The sequence below is a fragment of the Macaca thibetana genome, chromosome 9 (assembly GCF_024542745.1).
Source record: "Macaca thibetana thibetana isolate TM-01 chromosome 9, ASM2454274v1, whole genome shotgun sequence".
Lineage (NCBI taxonomy): Eukaryota > Metazoa > Chordata > Mammalia > Primates > Cercopithecidae > Macaca > Macaca thibetana.
The window spans coordinates 64,341,845-64,361,813 of NC_065586.1; the positions used below are offsets into that span (position 1 = coordinate 64,341,845).

The 19,969-nt window shown below is 40.9% G+C and overlaps 1 protein-coding gene across 1 annotated transcript in view; it reads right to left on the bottom strand.

Annotated features, from left to right (window-relative positions):
- VPS26A (VPS26 retromer complex component A) overlaps positions 1–19,078 on the bottom strand; it is a 52,483-nt gene extending 33,405 nt beyond the window's left edge. Inside the window, exons 1-2 of the mRNA XM_050805246.1 lie at positions 18,946–19,078; positions 11,603–11,752 (exon numbers count right to left, since the gene is read on the bottom strand). Coding sequence (XP_050661203.1) covers positions 11,603–11,752; positions 18,946–18,948 — 153 coding nt within the window. The 5' untranslated portion in view covers positions 18,949–19,078. The remainder of the gene's footprint in view (positions 1–11,602; positions 11,753–18,945) is intronic.
- Between the last annotated feature and the right edge of the window lie 891 nt (positions 19,079–19,969).

The window sequence follows — 19,969 nt, forward strand, 5'->3', positions numbered from 1 at the left end:
TTGGGCTACTATGAGCAGTGCTGCTACAAACTTCTTATGTGTGTCTTTTGATGCTCAGGTGTTTGCATTTCTCTTGAATATGTACCTAGGAGTGGAACTGCTAGATACAGATAATGCAAACCAGTTTTCTATTTGGTTATGTAAGAATCTGAGGCTGGACACAGTGACTCACACCTGTCATTCCAGCACTTTGGAAGGCAAAGGCAGGAGGATCACTTGAGCCCAGAAGTTTGAGATTAACCTGGGAAACATGGGGAGACCCCAACTCTATAAAAATAAAATATTAGCTGAGCATGGTGGTGTTTGCCTGTTGTCTGAGCTACTTGGAAGGCTGAGGTGAGAGGATTGCCTGAGCTCGAGAGGTCAAGGCTACAACAAGCCATGATCACGTCACTACACTCCAGTCTGGGTGACACAGCAAGACCCTGTCTCAAAAAAAGTAAATTTAATTTGAAAAATAAAAGAAAGCAATCTGGGTGATAAAGACTCAAAACCAAGGTTTCTTGAACAATAACTAAAGGAAATAGCATATTTAGCTTAGAGAAGACTTAGGATAAACAAGACAGTGATGTGGAAGATGTTTAAAGAGAACTCTTATTTAGAAAGAGATTAGATTTATTTTACGTATCTCTAAAAAGCACAGTGGATACTGTTAACAGAACAGCAGAATCCCCAAACTCCGAAAAGTAGGCATACAGAAGCTCACCTTAGGAATATTACAAAAGGAATTTATTCTTGCTGTGGGCGAGATGTCAGACCCCCAAGATCCAACATAATCTCTAATATATGAAGGACTTTCATGCAGAGCATCCTACAGTGCAAAGCCAAGTTTGGAAACCAATGATCCAGTCCAACCTCCTAAACTTACAGGTGAAATCCAGGAAATTAAATGACTGTCCAGAGCTACCTACCAAGACAGCAGTAAAATTAAGGCTAGATCTTCCAATGCCAGCCCAGTGATCTTTTTATATACTAGGACATTTCAAAAATCCTAGATTGGTGTGGCAAGATTTGTTCTTAGTGACACATGCTCAGTTGTATACAACCTGTTGTTTCCTCTTCTCTTTCCTTCAAGCTTTCTTTTCAGTATGTTCATTGATCATCTATTTAATAATCTAGAGATATGTCAGGAATCAATATTAAGTTTACCTGAAACAAACTTTCTGCCCCATTTTATAAATAAGGGCTTTTCTTATATTCTAGAACCTCTCCCATTTTCCACAATTACTAAAGGACTCCTAGCAGAGATTTGGTGACCAGTTTTGCAAAATTCTTTCAGTATTATCGCACAGCATTTGTCTGGTATGGTCACCAGGATGTCTGAAAACTAGTTAGTTTATTTTTAATCTCCTTAACCATAACAAGGCTTTCATTCTGTTTTAATTTTTAATGATCCTACCTTTCCCAATTTAAATCTTTTTTTTTTTTTTTTGGATGGGAGGGAAGCTTTCTTTTGCACTTGTTATATTAAAGTAAGTGTGCCAAATGAGCATATTATTTTCTTATTCATCTTATTCTAAATATGAGGTTTAAAATGTCTTTCTTAGCTTTAAAAGCCTCAAGCTCATTCTCAAGATAGTCTTTTTGAGGTTATTACTACAAATCCATACCCCTTTTTTCATTTTCTTTCTTTTTTTTGAGACGGCGTCTCGCTCTGTCGCCCAGGCTGAAGTGCAGTGGCGCGATCTCGACTCACTGCAAGCTCCGCCTCCCGGGTTCACACCATTCTCCTGCCTCAGCCTCCCGAGTAGTTGGGACTACAGGTGCCCACCACCATGCCCGGCTAATTTTTTGTATTTTCGGTAGAGATGGGGTTTCACCGTGTTAGCTAGGATGGTCTTGATGTCCTGACCTCGTGATCCACCCACCTCGGCCTCCCAAAGTGCTGGGATTACAGGCGTGAGCCACCGCGCCCGGCCTCATTTTCTTTAGTTATCCTAATTTTACTGAACACAAGATAATCTTTAAAATAATCCTCAGCCAGGCACAGTGGCTCACGCCTATAATCCCAGCACTTTGGGAGGTCAAGGTTGGGGAATCACTTGAGTCCAGGAGTTCGAGACCAGACTGGGCAACACAGCAAGACCCTATCTCTAAAATAAATAAATAAATAAATAAAAATTAGCCAGGCAGGGTGGTTCACATGTCTGTGGTCCCAGCTACTTGGGAGGCTGAGGTGGGAGGATTACTTGGGCCCCCAGGGGGATGAGGCTGCGGTGAGCCATAATCATGACATTGCACTCAGCCTGGGCAACACAGTGAGATCCTACTTCAAAAAAAAAAAAAAAAAAAAAAAAGGCCTGGCACGATGGCTCACGCCTGTAATCCTAGCATTTTGGGAGGCCGAGGTGGGCAGATCATGAGGTCAAGAGATCGAGACCATCCTGGCCAACACAGTGAAACCCCGTCTCCACTAAAAATACAAAAAATTAGCCGGGTGTGGTGGCATGCGCCTGTAGTCCCAGCTACTCAGGAGGCTGAGGCAGGAGAATCACCTGAACCCGAGAGGCAGAGGCTGCAGTGAGCGGAGATTGCGCCACTGCACTCCAGGCTGGCAACAGAGCAAGACTCCGTCTCAAAAAAAAAAAAAAAAAAAAAGGAATCATTGTGAAGAATTTAAGAAGGAATACCTGGGTCATGGTGAGTACTCAATAAATATTGTTATTATAGCAAACCTCTTTTCATGTGAATGAATACAGGTCTATATCATCACATTAATAATGGACCTAGGCACTTAATGGTTATTACCATAATTAGGTTTTTTAATGTCTGGACGTTTAAGTGGCTTTCAATTTGTGAATATTATAAACAGTGCAATGAACAAAGTTGATTATTTTAGGATAAAATCTGATCAGAAGAATTTGCGGATCAAAATAATATTAATATAGGCACTGCTCAAATATTTCCAGCTGTATACATTCTGAGCGCATGGTATGATGCACCCTACCTTCTTGTGGTTGGGTGATGTACGAATGAGACTGCTTCTAGAGACAATAAATTTGATCAAAAATGTTCTTTGTTACTTCTAGGACAGGGCATTTTAATGGCTTGTGAGAGACTCTGCAGAGATTTCTCTCCCTCAGCCATGATGAGTGTGATGTTCCAGAGTGGCTGCTCCATCACTGAGCACGACACAGAACAAGGCCCTCAGCTAACTCACAAGGAACATGTTGCCTGGGCAAGAAAGAAGCCACTGCCACTGTTGTTTTTAAGTCACTGAGTTTTGGGGTTGTCTATTACATAGTAATAATCCAGCCTATTCTGGCTACTATAAATGATATCCACTTTTGAAGATTTTGATACATACTGCTAAACTGCCAGAATGGTTACACACGGCCTTTTAAAATCTCAGATCAATTTCTGGGAAGATGGCAACATAGTCTTTGAATCTCTCCAGATCCTCAAAAACAGATGGACCAACTAGACAGCAAAACCAAAAAAAATCTAAGGATCTAATTTACCACAGAAAAAGATAAAGTATTCCCACAATCCCAAAACATAATGCGTAGGGACAAACCAGGTTAATATCCACAAAACCTGCATGATACTAATGTTGTGTGAGAGGAATCCAAGAAAGCAACGGAGTGTCTGATGGACCTAAGAACCCCCAAACCACTCATATATATTCACTGGAAAGCATGGTGTCAATCTGAGAATAAGAGCTAAAGCTGGAAGGGGTTTCGCACAATCCAATAATGTAAGAACACTCAAAACTGACCAGCCAGGCCTCCTGTCTAGGATAGCTGGTTAGAAAAACTATCCTAAACCAAACCATCAAAAGTTCAGGAAGGGCCAGGCACAGCGGTTCACACCTGTAATGCCAGCACTTTTGGAGGCTGAGACAGGTGGATCGCCTGAGCTCAGGAGCTCGAAACTAGGCTGGGCAACATGGTGAAACCCCATATATACCCCAAAATACCAAAATAAATAAATAAATAAATAGTTGGGTGTGGTAGTGTGCCCCTGTGGCCCCAGCTGCTCAGGAGGCAGAGGTGGGAAGATCACTTTAGCCTGGGAGACGGAGGTTGCAGTGAGCTGAAATCGCGCCACAGCACTCCAACATGGGTGACAGAGAGAGACACCCCTCACGAAAAGAAAAGTTCAGAAGGTTGGGTGCAGTTGCTCACATCTCAGCACTTTGGGTGGCCAGGATGGGAGGATCACTTGAGCTCAGGAGTTTGAGACCAGCCTGGGCAACATAGCAAGACCCTGTCTCTACAAAAATATGTATTTTTTAATTAGCTAGGCATGGTAGCACATGCCTGTGGTCCCAGCTACTTACTTGGAAGGCTGAGGTGGGAGGATCACTTGGCCTTGGAGGTCAAGACTGCAGTGAGCGTGGTCATGCCACTGCATTCCAGCCTGGGCAACAGAGCAAGATCTTATCTCAAAAAAAATTTTTTGGGGGGAAAACTAATTTCACATAAAAATTAGCAACATAAATATATCAAGGTCAAATCCCATAAAAAATTATTTTAAGGAAAAAAGAGAAGGAACAGAATGGCATTTCTACAGACAAGACAGATCAAAACTGTAATTTATTTCAAAACAGGCTATACAATATTAAGAAAATGATACAATACATGAAAGAAAATCTTAGGCTAGGGTGAGAAAAATCAGAAAAGAATTAGAAGAAAAAATCATTTTAGAAATAAAGGCTAAGCAGAAGGAATACAAGAGCAAAAAACCACACTCAAACAAGACTCAACAATATTGATATTAAGAAAACCAAAGCAAAGGAATGGAATAAATACTAATTAATAACGGCTGTAATTCACGAAAACTTTCCTCAAATGAAAAAACTGTCAACAATACCCTATGCCAGAAGACAATGGAGTAACAATAGATTTAACTCAAGAAGGCCAGGCACGGTGGATCACATCTGTAATCCCAGCACTTTGGCAGGCCAAGGCAGGTGGATCACAAGGTCAGGAGTTTGAGACCAGCCTGGTCAACATAGTGAAACCCCATCTCTACTAAAAATAAAAAAATGAGCCAGGCATGGTGGTGGGCACCTGTAGTCCCAGCCACTCGGGAGGCTGAAGCAGGAGAATCGCTTGAACCCAGGAGGCGGAGGTTGCAGTGAGCTGAGATGACGCCACCACACTCCAGCCTGGGCGACAGAGCAAGACTCTGTCTCAAAAACAATAAATAAATACAAAATAAATAAAATACTCAAGAAAATGTAAGCCAAGATTATTCAGAAAAACTAACTTTCAAGTACAAAGGACACAAAAAAGCCATTACCAATATGCAAAAACTTAGGCCTTATTGTTCACATGAGCATTTCCTGAGGAATCTATTACACTCTAGTAACTAGACAATAAGCTTCAGACAGTGAAACAAATAAAGAGACAAAGATATAAGGACTGGTGGTGCACATTATATGAAGAGTTATTTATAAAACCAAGACTAAGTGAGGGCTGAAAGGAAGCACATAAAGTATATAATTACTATACACTCTGACAATGTACTTACTATGGTACATTTAAGAAATGTGAGTAAAATAGAAATAGCAAATGCTAATTTTTTTTTAACTAACTTCATAATCATATTGGTAGTGGTAATATTAGTATCATTATTCTGAGACTATTATGTATATAATGTGGCGTAAAGACAATGAGTAAATTATGCGATATGTTAATTACATCTTCCCCTTTGACTCTGAAAATCAGTATTTTTGATGCAGAAGAAAGGAGATACGCATGTAACTTAAGAGGTTAAGTAAAAATTTCTAATTCTCAAATTGAATTAGAAATGACAATATGATTCCTGAGGTATTTTATCTTAAATAATCTACACAAATAAAAATACATGTATTTATTAAATCTATATTTTAAAAACCCTCCCCATCTATCCACTGAGCAGCCTAGAAATAATGTCCAACACAGTAGCAATGAGCCATCTTTGCATGCCAACTATGGCCTTGAAACATATGGCTGAGTGCAAGTATGAAGCAGAAACGTAAAAGACCCTTAAACATCTTGTCATACCAGTTAGCAAGAAAGCCACCAAAAACTCCCAGGGTTTTTGGCAGTTTATTAAAAACTTAAACATATTTAACATAAGACAGCAATTCCACTCGTAGGAACATGCTCAAGAGAAAGGAAAACATAGGTCCACACAAAACTGCTACACAAATGTTCACATCAGCATTAGTCACAACAGCAAAAAAATACAAACATCCCAAATACCCACCAACTGGTGAATGCATAAACAAGAATGTGGTACAGCCATAAAATGGAATACTATTCATCAATGATATACTAACAACAAATGCTACAGTATTGATGAATCTCAAATACATTATACTAAGTGAAAGAAACAAAACAGGAAAAGACCACATATTATATAATTCCATTTATATGAAATGTCCAGAATAGGCAAATTCATAGAAACAGAGATCAGTGGTTGTCAGAGACTGGAAGGAGGGGAAATGGAGAATGACTGCTAATGGTACAGCATTTTAAAAAATTTCTGGAGTAATGAAAATGTTCTGGAATTAGTGGTGATGGTTGTACAACTCTAAATTTACTAAAAATTTTAAGCACACTTAAAATAGGTGAATTTTTATGGGGGGGGTGTGTGTGTGTGTGTGTGTGTGTGTATCCCAATACGGCTTAAAAAAAAGAAAAATCCTAGGGCCTCCAAGTCCAAAAGACATAAGAGTCAATACAAATGTGGTAGGCAGAATTCTAAGATAGCCCTCAATATTACTATCCCATGGTGTGCACATCTGTATAATCCTCTTGAGTGTGGGTGAGTCCAGTGAATGTGACAGGATACCACTCCTGTGATGAGGTTACTAATCAGTTGATTTTTTTAGTTCATTAAAAGGGAGATTATCCTAGCTGGAACTGATCAAACCAGGTAAGCTCTTTAAAAGATGAATGTCAGAGCGATGTTCTCCTCCTGGCCTTGAAGATAACGCAAACTGAGAGAAAGGGGCCACTCAGTAAAGATCTGAGGGCAACCTCTAGGAGCAGACAGCCAACTGCACAAGAAACAAGGGTATCAGTAATAGCACTACAAGGAAATTTCTGCCAAAAACCAGTAAGCCTGGAAGAGAATCCTGAACTTCAGACGAGACTGCAACCTTGGATTGATTTTAACCTGGTAAGTCCCTGAGCACAGGACCCATCTAACCCATACCTGGACTTCTAACTCACAAAAATCCTAAGACATAAATTTGTTATTTTAGGCTGCTAAGTTTGTGGTAATTTGTTACACAGGATTGTACAACTGGAGCTTCAATAGGGCAATATTTATAAACATCAAGTATGTTTAAATCATGAGTTTATAAATGTTACTGAGAAATATAACTAATAGTTTACACCTTTGCAGGATAAGGAATCAAGTTATTATTTTTTAAAACAGGTCAAAGGCCGGGTGCGGTGGCTCACACCTGTAATCCCAGCACTTTGGGGAGCTGAGGCGAGCGGATACCAAGGTCAGGAGTTCAAGACCAGCCTGACGAACATGGTGAAACACTGTCTCTACTAAAAATACAAAAATTAGCTGGGCATGGTGGCATATGCCTGTAATCCCAGCTACTTGGGAGGCTGAGGCAGGAGAATCACTTGAATCCGGCAGATGGAGGTTGCAGTGAACTGAGATCACACCACTGCACTCCAGCCTGGGCAACAGAGTGAGGCTCCATCTCTAAATAAATAAATAGCCAAAAAAGGAAAAAGGTCAAGCATTCTTTTTTCTATATGAGCTGTACCACTAGGTCACAAGAGATAGATAACATCTCTTTATAAATGTATTGCATCTAATAAGCAAAAACAAAATGACAGAATTTAAAGTATCACCATTCTGCAACTCCCAGTGAGTTAAATCAACTTAGGTACTGAGTATCAACAGTTGCAAAAAAGAAAAAAGACAAGCTGGGTGCGGTGGCTCACACCTGTAATCCCAGCACTTTGGGAGGCCGAGGCAGGTGGATCACGAGGTCAGGAGTTCGAGACCAGCCTGACCCAACATAGTAAAACCCCCTCTCTACTAAAAATAAAAATACAAAAATTAGCTGGGTGTGGTGGCGCATGCCTGTAATCCCAGCTACTCAGGAGGCTGAAGCAGGTGACACAGCAAGACGAAGAATCAAAGATCTTCAAAGATTTTGATCAAAGCAGAAGCAAACTTGAGTCTGATTCAAGCCTCTGGACCTACCTGCCAACTTAAAGGTAGTAACTGTACCAGGAATACACAAACATAGAGAACTCTACAATTCAAATGATCAAAGTGTTCTTCAACAGATATTATAAGTTAAAGAAAGGTATAAAGAGGGAACCTGGGATTAAGAGAGATTTTAAAACCATATCAAATTTTTCTTAAATGAGCAAGACTAAACAAGAAACACAAGAAAGTACTACTATAAAAGTCAGTACAGTGGTTACTTTTGAGGGGATGGGAGTGTGATGGAGACAGGACACATGGGGTAGCTGGCAAAGTACTACTTCTTGACTTGGATGATGATTATAAGAAAATATGCCTTATAATAATTTATTTTTGTTGTGATGGTTTTCTACATGTGTTTTGTTTTTCAATGAAAACATTTAAAATGAAAAAAATCTCAGACCAATGAACAATCAGATTCAAGATACAGTAACTTTTGAACTGAAAATACTTACCTATAAGAGATCTTATCATTTTAAAAAATGCTATATATAGTTGATCAGGTCTACGTATGATTTCTAGCAATTCCAAAATGTAATTTTTATTTTTATTTATTTTTTTTTGGAGACAGGGTCTTGCTCTGTCAACCAGGGTGGAGTGCAGTGGCACGATCTTAGCTCACTGCAGCCTCTGCCTCCCAAGTTCAAGCAATTCTCCTGCCTCAGACTCCAGAGTGGATGGGATTATAGGCATGTGCCACCACACTGGACTAATTTTTGTATTTTTAGTAGAGACAGGGTTTCATCATGTTGGCCAGGCTGGTCTTGAACTCCTGACCTCAAGTGATTTGCCCGCCCTGGCCTCCCAAAGTGCTGGGATTACAGGTGTGAGCCACCTTACCCGGCCTCTAAAATGTAATTTTTGAAAAAATTACTTACTCAGTGTTAGAGACGGGATCTTGCTACATTGCCCAATCTGGTCTTGAACTCTTGGGCTCAAACGATCCTCCCTCCTCAGCCTCCCAAAGAGCTGGGATTACAGGCATTAGCCACCATACCCAGGATCAAAATGTAATTTGAACACCAACTATTCTTTTTAAAAAACACACTGGAGTAGCTTTATTTTTACCTTAAACATCCCCCCTTTCCTTTATCCCATAAACATCAGCCATGAACTTCAACTGGTCCAGGTGACATAAGATTACTTTAAACTAGACTGAGGCTATTCTCTACAAGACTTAAAAACAGTAAATAAACCAAATAAATGTTTAGTGAAAGCCTATTATGTAATCAACACCATCATGTATGTTATGGAGACTACAGAAGCACACTCTGATCCCCTGATCTTAAGGAGCTTACAAATTAGCAGGAGAGATAGTTACATGTCATATCTATAAAAGAAATATCTGAGATATTAGGTTGTCTCTCCCTAGAAAGAAATCTAGATTGGTATTACTATACCCCCAGCCCATTAACAAGTCATTTCAGTAGGCCAAACACTACTACTTTTACTCTTCTTTCATTTGACGTGCTCCATCCTTTTGATGATTGTCTGCTCTTCTTTAGGCCTCTCTTTTTCTCCGTTTTTTGTTTTTTTTTTTTTTTTTGACAGATACAGGGTCTCCCCATGTTGCCCAGGCTGGTCTCAAATTCCTGGGCTCAAGCGATCCTCCCTCCTCGGCCTCCCAAAGTGCTGGGATTAAAGGTGTGAGCCACTGCACTTGGCCTTTTTCTTTTCCCATCTTTTAAAAGGAAGAATACAAGTTAAGTAAAGTTGAAAACCAAAAAATTCACTTCAGATTCAACACTAAGACCCCAATAGGTAATCTGGCAAAGGACCAGAAGAGACAATGCAGTCCAAAAAAAAAAATAACCTCAAATGGCTGGTAAATCTAAGTTCAGTTTCTCTAGTAACCAAAGAAATGCAAATTAAAATAATAAGATTGTTTCTGCCTATCAAAATAGCAAAGATTACAAAGTGATCATATTCAGTGCTGCCTTGGGTGAAAAAGACCCATAGGTGGACATGTAATTTAATGCAAATTCATTTTCCAAATTAATGTGTATTAAGATCCTTCAGATATTTCATGAATTGTGGCCTAGCAGCTCACTTTCAAGAATCTATTCTAAGGAAATAATCTTGTCCTACAGAAATTTAGAGAAAAATTTATATATACAGATGTCCATATTACCAAAGATATGAAGAAAGCCATCTGAAAAACAGAAACTGCTTAAATATCAAACAATAGAGGAAAAGGTATGCTTAATATATTACATATACATAAATATTAGAGGAAACATACCCAAATTTTAACAGTGAATTATTTCTATATGAAGAGACTATATATATTTTATTTCCAAAACTGCCTACCACATGAATATATTAACTGAACAAGCAGGGGAGAAAAATCCTAGTATTTTCTATTTTAAAAATTATTTCAAATGTTTTGTGGTTTGCTTTTGTCTATAATATTACCATTCTCCACTATCACTGACCACTAATAAGTATTGATCATATTCCCTAAAATATAAGAATAATCAGCCAGCTGTGGTGGCTCAAACCTATAATCCCAGCACTTTTGTAGGCCTAGGTGGGTGGGTTGCTTGAGCCCAGAAGCTCAAGACCAACCTGGGCAACATGGAGAAACCCCATCTCTACAAAAAAATACAAAAATTAGCTGAGGTGGTGGTGTGTGCCTATAGTCCCAGTTACCACAGAGGATGAGGTGGGAGAATCACCTGAGTCCAGGAGTACAAGGCTGCAGTAAGCCATGATCACACCACTGCACTCCAGCTTGAGCAACAGAGTGAGACTCTATTTCAAAAACAACAACAACAACAAAAAAAACAAACAAAAAACCCCAAACAAAAAACTGTATACATTACTGAATAAAGAAAAAGAGAAAAAAGTGAAACCTTATAGAAGGCGTCATAAACATATCTGACCATGCATAGACACATCCCAAAAGTACTGAAGTTCTCCACAGAGTAGCTAGAAATAAGATCAACAGACACAACAGTAGCAGTACAGAGAGTTACAAAGAATGTGAAAAAACCTTTAGAAACTTATACCAGAGAATTACTCTCAATCTCTAACTTACTCTCAATCTCTAACTTAATGTTAAAGGAAAAACAAACTTTGGGCAAATTACAGCTCTGATCTGGAGAAACTGTCTGAAACTAGACAGAAGCACATAATCACAAACAGAAAAAAAAATTTTTTTTTCATGAACCGCACAGGAGACTTAAACAGAAAATTCTGCATGAAATTTAGAGGCTCTTCCCTTGAAAGCCTTCCAGGGTAAGAATCGTTCCTTTGCAGGAAAGATTATGTTCTAATCAATCAAATATTTTAGCTGACCTTTGGGAAAAAAAAAATCTCTCTCCCTCACAAAATTATTCAAATTTAAGAAACAGCACAAACCACTTTGGTAACTAATTCTGATATCTTACAATTAGATAGTTTTGTCAAACAAAAGATTTACCTTTCCTGAAACAGATTCTCCATCATAGAAGAGATAGTGTTTTTCTACTTTGCCATCTTCAGTTTTCATTTCTGCCATTTTCCTGGTTTCCCCATCATTAAGAACAATATCGATCTCACAAATTGGACCAAAAAAGCCTCCAAGAAAACTCTGAAATAAAATGAAAATGGTCATAATTATCATGTTTAGTCAGACACTACATTTTATAATTTGAATTTAATTACCTATGACCTACGGCAGATCACTTGAGGTCAGGAGTTCGGGACAAGCCTGCCCAACGTGGTGAAACCCCGTCTGTAATACAAAAATTAGTCGGGCATGGTGGTGCATGCCTGCAGTCCGAGCTACTCGGGAGGCTGAGGCAGGAGAATCACTTGGATCCGGGAGGCAGAGGTTGCAGTGAGCCAAGATGGCACCACTGCACTCTAGCCTGGGCAACAGAGCAAGAATTTGTCTCAAAAAAAAAAAAAGAACATTCATAAGTGTTATTCATAATACCCCCAAATAGAAACATCCAAATATCAATCAACAGAAGAATGGATACACACATTTTAGTATATATTCATATAAATGGGAACACCAAACAGCAATAGAATTAGAAAAGATACAACTACACACAAGAATGAATCACAAACACATAATGTTCACTGAAAGAGGTCAGACACAAAAGGAATACACAAAATGTATGTATAACTCCACTCATAGTAAGTAAAAAACATGTAAGGTATATTACGGTATTACAAGTTAGGCAGTGACTGAAAGAAAGCACAAAGGGAGCTTCTGGCTGCTAGTAATGTTCTGGCTGTTTTTTTAATCTGAGCATTTGATACAGAGGCATTTCACTTGGTGAAAATTAATCAAGCTATACACCTATTCGTGTACTTTTCCATAGTTATTTTACTTCAATTGTTATTTTTTTTTGCAATTTTCCTAATGTTATTTTTTAGATGTCAACAGCTGAAAATAATAAAACACTGAACTACAACAACCCTTTTGATTTATAATTAGTTTCTTACCTAATACAGGTGTGCCTCATTTTTATAATTGATAAAATTCTGAAGTTATGTGTATGCCAATTTTTCAAACGTCAAACCCTAAATGTAAAACACGAAAAAGTCCCATAATTCATTTTTAAGCAAGAAAATTTTCCTGTAATTGGCCGGGGGTGGTGGCTCACGCCTGTAATCCCAGCACTTGGGGAGGCCAAGGCAGGTGGATCACCTGAGGTAGGAGTTCAAGACCAGCCTGACCAACATGGAGAAACCCCATCTCTACTAAAAATACAAAATTAGCCGGGTGTGGTGGCGCATGCCTGTAATCCCAGCTACTGGGGAGGCTGAGGCAGGAGAATCGCCTGAACTCGAGAGGTGGAGGTTGCAGTGAGCCGAGATCGTATTGTTATTTTAAACACAAACACACACACAATGTATTCTCTAATGTGGTCTACATATATCTGACACTATTCTTCTCTCCAGCCACTCAGCCTCCAACATTCAGAGTTCTTTCTTCAACAGTTCCAATTTGCTAGTGTTCTTCTTGTCTTAGAGCCAAGCAAAGTATTCTTAACCTAATTCACCCTTTGAGTTTCAGTTTGACTCCCTATCCATGAGACCTTCCTTGACTTCCTAATCAAAACTGGATTCTCCAAATTTCGGTTTCACAAGGCTTATTTATTTAGTACCTGACTCTCCTACTGAACTGTAAACTCCATGAGGCTCATGTAAGGCAGCGTATGGCATTTAGCAGAAGGCATTAAAATACCTGCTGAATGTTAATTTTGAACAAACACATACCATTCTAATAACAGAAAATAAATATACAAGAGAAATTAACTGAAATCTGGAACAGTTGATAACACTAGCCTTTCTGAGAAAATCAGCATTGGTACAGTAGCAAACTATGTCGATGGAATTTATATTAAACCTCAGTTCTGTCCCCACTTAGGAGAGTCATTACTTTGCTTTAAGTTAGCTTACTTCGTGGCTATGTAGGGCACAAGGTAATACTATACTCAAATGAGATGATGTTTTCCTAAATCCTGTATTAACAAAAGGGATAATTTTAAGAAACCAACTAAAAGAATTACCAGATTAGTACTTTTGACATATGCAGCAAATTTTCTTTTTAGGCCGGGCACAGTGGCTCACGCCTGTAATCCCAGCACTTTGGGAGGCCAAGGCGGGCAAATCACGAGGTCAGGAGTTCGAGAGCAGCCTGGCCAACATGGTGAAACCCCGTCTCTACTAAAAATACAAAAAATTAACTGGGCATAGTGGTGTGCTCCTGAGGCAGGAGAATCGCTTCCACCCAGGAGGCGGAGGTTGCAGTGAGCTGAGATCACGCCACTGCACTCCAGCCCTGGCGACAGTGAGACTCCGTTTCAAAAAAAAAAAACTTTCTTTTTGGCAAGATGTTTTAATCTTTTCTGGCAAAATTACAAATAACAAACTCAAACTTTAACCAGAAAACTAATTTTAATCAGAAAACTATTCTGAACTAATTTAGAAAAAAAGAGAATGGAAAGCATCAGTGATAGGTCACACACACTGTCCATTCCAAGGTAGCTTCCATACTCCAAAAACTTCCTCAAAATGGTAAATTTTGAAATACTGTAGTACATTTTCTCCTAAGGGCTACAGAAATGAGAATGTATAGCAGCTCAAAATCAAGTAGTAATCAAATATGTGCTAAGCTAGCAGGGTAGAGGGGTTGTGTGGGAGGAGCAATCACGAAAGGGTAGAAGACAACATCTTCAAGTAGCAGTCTATTTTAGATGGAAAACAAAATTGGTTATATTGAAGGATAATGCTAATTGGCAGAGAGAGCAGTAAGAATGAGCTCTCCTTCCATATGACATCCACATTAACTCATTTGAGTTATAAAACAGCGACGGAGAAATTAAAATTAATATTCTTTATTTTTTTTTTTTTTGAGACAGAGTCTCACTCTGTAACCCAGACTGGAATGCAGTGGTATGATCTCAGGTGACTGCAACCTCCGCCTCCTGGGCTCAAGCAAGCCTCCCACCTCAGCCTCCCAAGTAGCTGGGACTACAGGTGCTCACCACCAAACCTGGCTCGTTTTCATATTTTTTGTAGAGACAGGGTTTCTGCCACATGGCCCAGGCCAGGCACAAACTCCTGGGCTCAAGTGATCCACCCACCCCAGCCTCCCAAAGTGCTGGGATTACAGTCATGAGCCACCTTGCTTGGCCTTAAAATTAATTTTCTCATTCCTTCTGACACTTCCCAGAGCTACTTAAAAGAAAAATACAATTTGAAAACTATAAAAATTGTTTTACAGAGAAAAGGAAATATTGTAACATTTTTCCACATGCATATACTTAACACGCATAGAGTTCCACTTGGGATTTGAAAGCTGACATTAAAAGATCAAATCGCCAGGCATGGTGACTCACGCCCATAATCCCAGCACTTTGGGAGGCCGAGGCAGGCAGATCACGAGGTCAGGAGATCAAGACCATCCTGACTAACATGGTGAAACCCCATCTCTAATAAAAATAGAAAAAATTTGCTGAACATGTTGGCATGCACTTGTAGTTCCAGCTACTCGGGAGGCTGGGGCAGAAGAATCGCTTGAACCCAGGAGGCAGAAGTTGCAGTGAGCCGAGATCGTGCCACTGCACTCCAGCCTGGGCGACAGAGGGAGACTCTGTCTGGAAAAAATAAAATAAAATCACTAAAGTTAAAAAAATGTTAATAGAACTAAAATTGCCACTAATTAAAATAGTATAAACCAAGTTCATTTTATAAAATTTCACGATTAACTAACAATGTAATGATAAACAATGTTTTGACACCATTCTTTAAATTTTTAAATTCCTAACCATTAAAAATATGTGACAAACTATGTGTTATCCTCTATTATTTTCTGAATGCAAGAAATATTTCACAATTTAAAAAAAAGTAGCCGGACACAGTGGCTCACACCTGTAATCCTAGCACTTTGGGAGACTGAAGCAGGAGGATCACTCAAGCCCAGAAGTTCGAGACCAGCCTGGTCAATATAGCTAGACCCCCCATATCTACAAAAATTTTTTAAATTAGCCCAGCGTAGTGGTGTGTTCCTGCAGTCCCAGCTACTTGGGAGGCTGAACCCAGGAGGTGGAGGCTGCAGTAAGCCACTCCTGACTGGGCAGCAGAGCAAGAGCTTGTCTCAAAAAAAAAAAAAAAAAAAAAAGATATTTTTCAATACAATCAAAACACTAAAGTTGGAAGCAATCAAAAGGCATTTTAAAAAAGCCTAGTATAGCATATGCAAAAAAGTAATAGGTTGAATAATAAATTACTGCACTTTAACAAGTTATTCCATGAGAATACAGCATTGGGTTAACATTCAGCACATCAAAAATGAACTAGTTGGCCGAGCACAGTGGCTCACGCCTGTAATCCCAACACTTTGGGAGGCCAAGGCGGGCAGATCACTTGAGGTCGGGAGTTTGAGACCAGCCTTGCCAACATGGCAAAACCCATCTCCACTATAAATACAAAAAAAAAAAAAAAAATTGGCCGGGTGTGGTGGCCCATTCCTGTAGTTACAGCTACTCGGGAGGTGGAAGTTGCAGTGAGCCAAGATCACGCCACTGCACTCCAGCCTGGGCGACAGAGGGAGACTCCATCTCAAAAATAATAATAATAATAAAAGAACTAGTCTTACTAAAAAAAGATCAAATCTAAAAGAGACAGAAAATTGTGGATATCTTACATTTTACAGGTAGAGAACAAAAAGAAAAAATAACTGAGGAAAAAAGCTTGTCTTTTAGAAAGAGTTGAAAGAGAAAGATCTCTACCCAAATTATTGCTTTCAAAGTTTTTTCCAAGACAACTTCTGTCATTTGAAATAAAGGGTAATGAAATTAAATTATTTTTCTAATTATTGTAAATCAAATTCTAATACTTTTGATATGTTAAAGAGGAAGTAAAATACAGAACTGTCAAACTGGTAAAGACTAGAAGGAAAGAGAATGAAATTTGTTGAGGGTTAGGATATGATGTAGATGGCAATTCAATTTTGATTTTTTTTTTTTTTTTTTTTGAGACGGAGTCTCACTCTGTCGCCAGGCAGAGTGAGAGTACAGTGGCGCGATCTCGGATCACTGCAACCTCCGCCTCCCGGGTTCAAGTGATTCTCCTGCCTCAGCCTCCTGAGTAGCTGGGATTACAGGCGCGCACCACCACGCCTACTTTTTATATTTTTAGTAGAGACGGGGTTTCACCATGTTGGTCAGGCAACTTCCGCTTCCCGAGTAGCTGGGACTACAGGTATGCGCTACCACACCTAGCCAATTTTTTTTTTTTTTTTTTTTTTTTTTGTATTTTTAGCCAAGATAGGGTTTTGCCATGTTGGTTAGGCTGGTCTCAAAACTCCCAACTTCAAGTGATCCGCCCACCTCGGCCTCCCAAAGTGCTGGGATTACAGGCGTGAGCCACCGCACCCGGTGAGATAAGTGCAGAAATACTACTCACTTCTTTTGGTAAAGATATCTTCAAGGGCGTGTTTGGAATATTGCAATTTTCAGGATTAACTATGAATATGCAAGTTAAAACTCTTAAGGAGCTTTTAAATAACTGGACTGCAATATATGTGACTATAAAAACATGCTAGCAATTGTTTTTACAGTTTTCTAATCTTGGTCTAAACCTCCTATCACTGACTTTAGGTTAATTTAAGATTTTTCATATAATTTGTAAACCCAATATTGAGCATTACCAATTAGCAAAAATACACGTAGATACATAAAAAGGCAACTTTTTAGTCCTCACTGAAGGAATTTCATCAAGTCCACTGGATGTAAAGAAATGCAACTCATTGCATTTCTGAAGTGGAAGGCTGACTCTCAATTCATTTACTTAGCCCATACACAAGCAATGAAACAGCAAATTTTCATACATATATTCATCTGTGCCCATTTCAATGTTTTAAAGTTTTACAATTTAGTTTGAGGAGTAACTTGAAAATAAAAATAAACTGCTCATGAACATAATTCAAAAAAGCGTATTAAAAGTAATAATTACAAATGTAAGCAAAAAATAGGAGGACTTTTTAAGTTTTCTTTTCAAATGATATTCATTTAAAGAGGCCTGACCTAACTCCCTGACTAGGCAAGGTCCCCCAATACTTCCTTCTTAGTAACTGTCACAATTCTAATTTCCACGTTAAACAAATAATTTACACAAATAAATGTTTATCTCTCCCTACATTGTAAGTTACGAGAGCAGGCGCTGTTTCCACTTTACTCGAGTCCCCTGGGCACACCTGAGCTATTTGTTGAATGAAAGAAAAAAAGCTCTAAGAATGAACATGAATGTCTGGATTCTTTTTTTTTAATGAAAGCAACACCATTACTGATTTTAAAAGTTATTTATTTAAAGTAGCTTTTAAAATATATTCCTGGCTTGGCCTTTTAGCCAAAAGTCTCAAGCAGTCTATTGAATCAGTGAGCTTTGGGAAAAGCAGGTAGTATTAGGACAGCATACAGTAGGCGCTAAATGAAGCGAATTGACTACTACCAGAAAATGGGTAAAATGAGATCTAACCTAGAGGAGACTGCCGACACCCAACTAAATACCATTATGCCCAGGATAGTGCTTCCACGGACTGTGGTGAGAGCACTGATTCCTCTCCCTCCTCTGCTTCCCAAGCCGTTTCAACAACCCAGAGCGTTAAGTTCAGAGAAACAGCTTGGGGACGGAAATGAGAGCCAATGCTTAAAACGGCGGGCACCACACGGGCGTCTCTGGAGTTAAAGACGTCCCCCATTCCAACGTCCTTTTATTTTTCTCTATTTTCCAAGTGTCAACAGAAAGCCTCAACTGGGGTCATGAAATCAAAGAATGTCACCATAGTCAGGTTTTAAAATATCAGTTTATCAAGTTCGTGACACACTGAGTGCCCAAGTCCCCCGCAGAGTCCGGAGCTGGGGGGCTCCCGGGTCACCCCATCAGGATGGAAGAGAGGCTGCCCGGGAGGAGAACAGGCACTGGCTACCTAAGAAGGGGGGGCGGCGACGAGCCCCCGCAGAGGCGGGGTCCGAGTCCCCAGGCAGAGCCACCCACAGGCGGTCGAAGAACGCGGGCAGAGGCTCCGACATGGCCAGGAAAGCACGCCGCCGCCGCCCGTAGGTGCTCGGGCCTTGCCGAGACCGGGAAGAGGTGGCGCCGCCCGCTTTTCCCAGACCCAGGGGTGGCCCGACAGGCCTAACCCCGCTCCCCGCCCTGCTCGCCCGTCTCCTCCTCCGGCGACGCCCGACCCGCGGTTGGCCAGCCAGCCGCACGCTCCGGGGCGAGGGCGGGAGGCGAGCGCGCGGGCCGCCGCGCACTCACCATTGTCAGCGCCGCCGCCGCGTCTCCTCCACTCCACTCCTCTCCTCTTCCCTCAGGAGAACTCCCAGCCCCGGCTCCCTCCGCTCCGGCGCCCCGTCACGTGACCTCGGGCCGCCCGCCACACGTGACCACTCCCTTCCTCTCCCCTTCCCCCCGCACCCGTCCCTCTCCCGGCCTCACGCCCCGCCCTGCTGGCCGCCCGACTGCGGGGAGAGGCCGCTTGGAGGCGGGGCCTTAGGCTCCACCCTTCGGGGGGCGGGGAGGGGCGGGAAAATGACGTCGAGTGGGCGGGGCCCGGGCAGACGCAGGTTCGCGGGCTCCTCCTTGCCCTGTCTTTGGTGAGCGGACTAGCTGTTCCGTGTCTTGCCTCTTTGCCACACCCAGTTCCTGTGAAAGTTTGAGCAGCTGGGAAGGAAGGAGGAGAGGAAGGGTTATTCTGGAGGCACTCTCCTTGGCTGGGTCCCTGGGGTGCCAAGGCAGATGGGAGCCCCTGCTTCCTTAGGCCTGGTAAGAGATGTGCTCTCTTCGTCCAGGGCGAGGCGTTCTGCCCCCTTGCCGGAACGCAGCCCCGCTCCGCCTCCATCTGAGTCTGGGTTTTCTTAACTTGGCTTTCTCGCCTCTGAAGAGAAGACCAATAGAAAAAATCCTAGGATACAACTTTCATTGCTTCCCAAAGTCCCCAGATGGCCCCTGAGCGACCCACCCTGAGCCTGGAGGGCTCACAAACCCACCGTTCCGCCCAGCCGTTCTGAGAGGGCAAAGCTGTTCCCCCAAAAGTCCCACGGTGCAACTGAAGACTACGCTGGCCTGAACTGGATCCTCCTCCCTGGTGTAAACCTGTAGGACCTCCAGATGAGGAAAGTACCGTGTGGGATTTGAAGGGCCACAGTGCACTCTATGCATAACCAAAGCAGAAGAAAAATCCATCACTGAACGCACTATAATTACCCCACCTTAACAAAATCAAGTTTGTGAGGCAAGGCCATAAAACAGGTCTCAAAAAAAATTTTTTTATACTTAATCC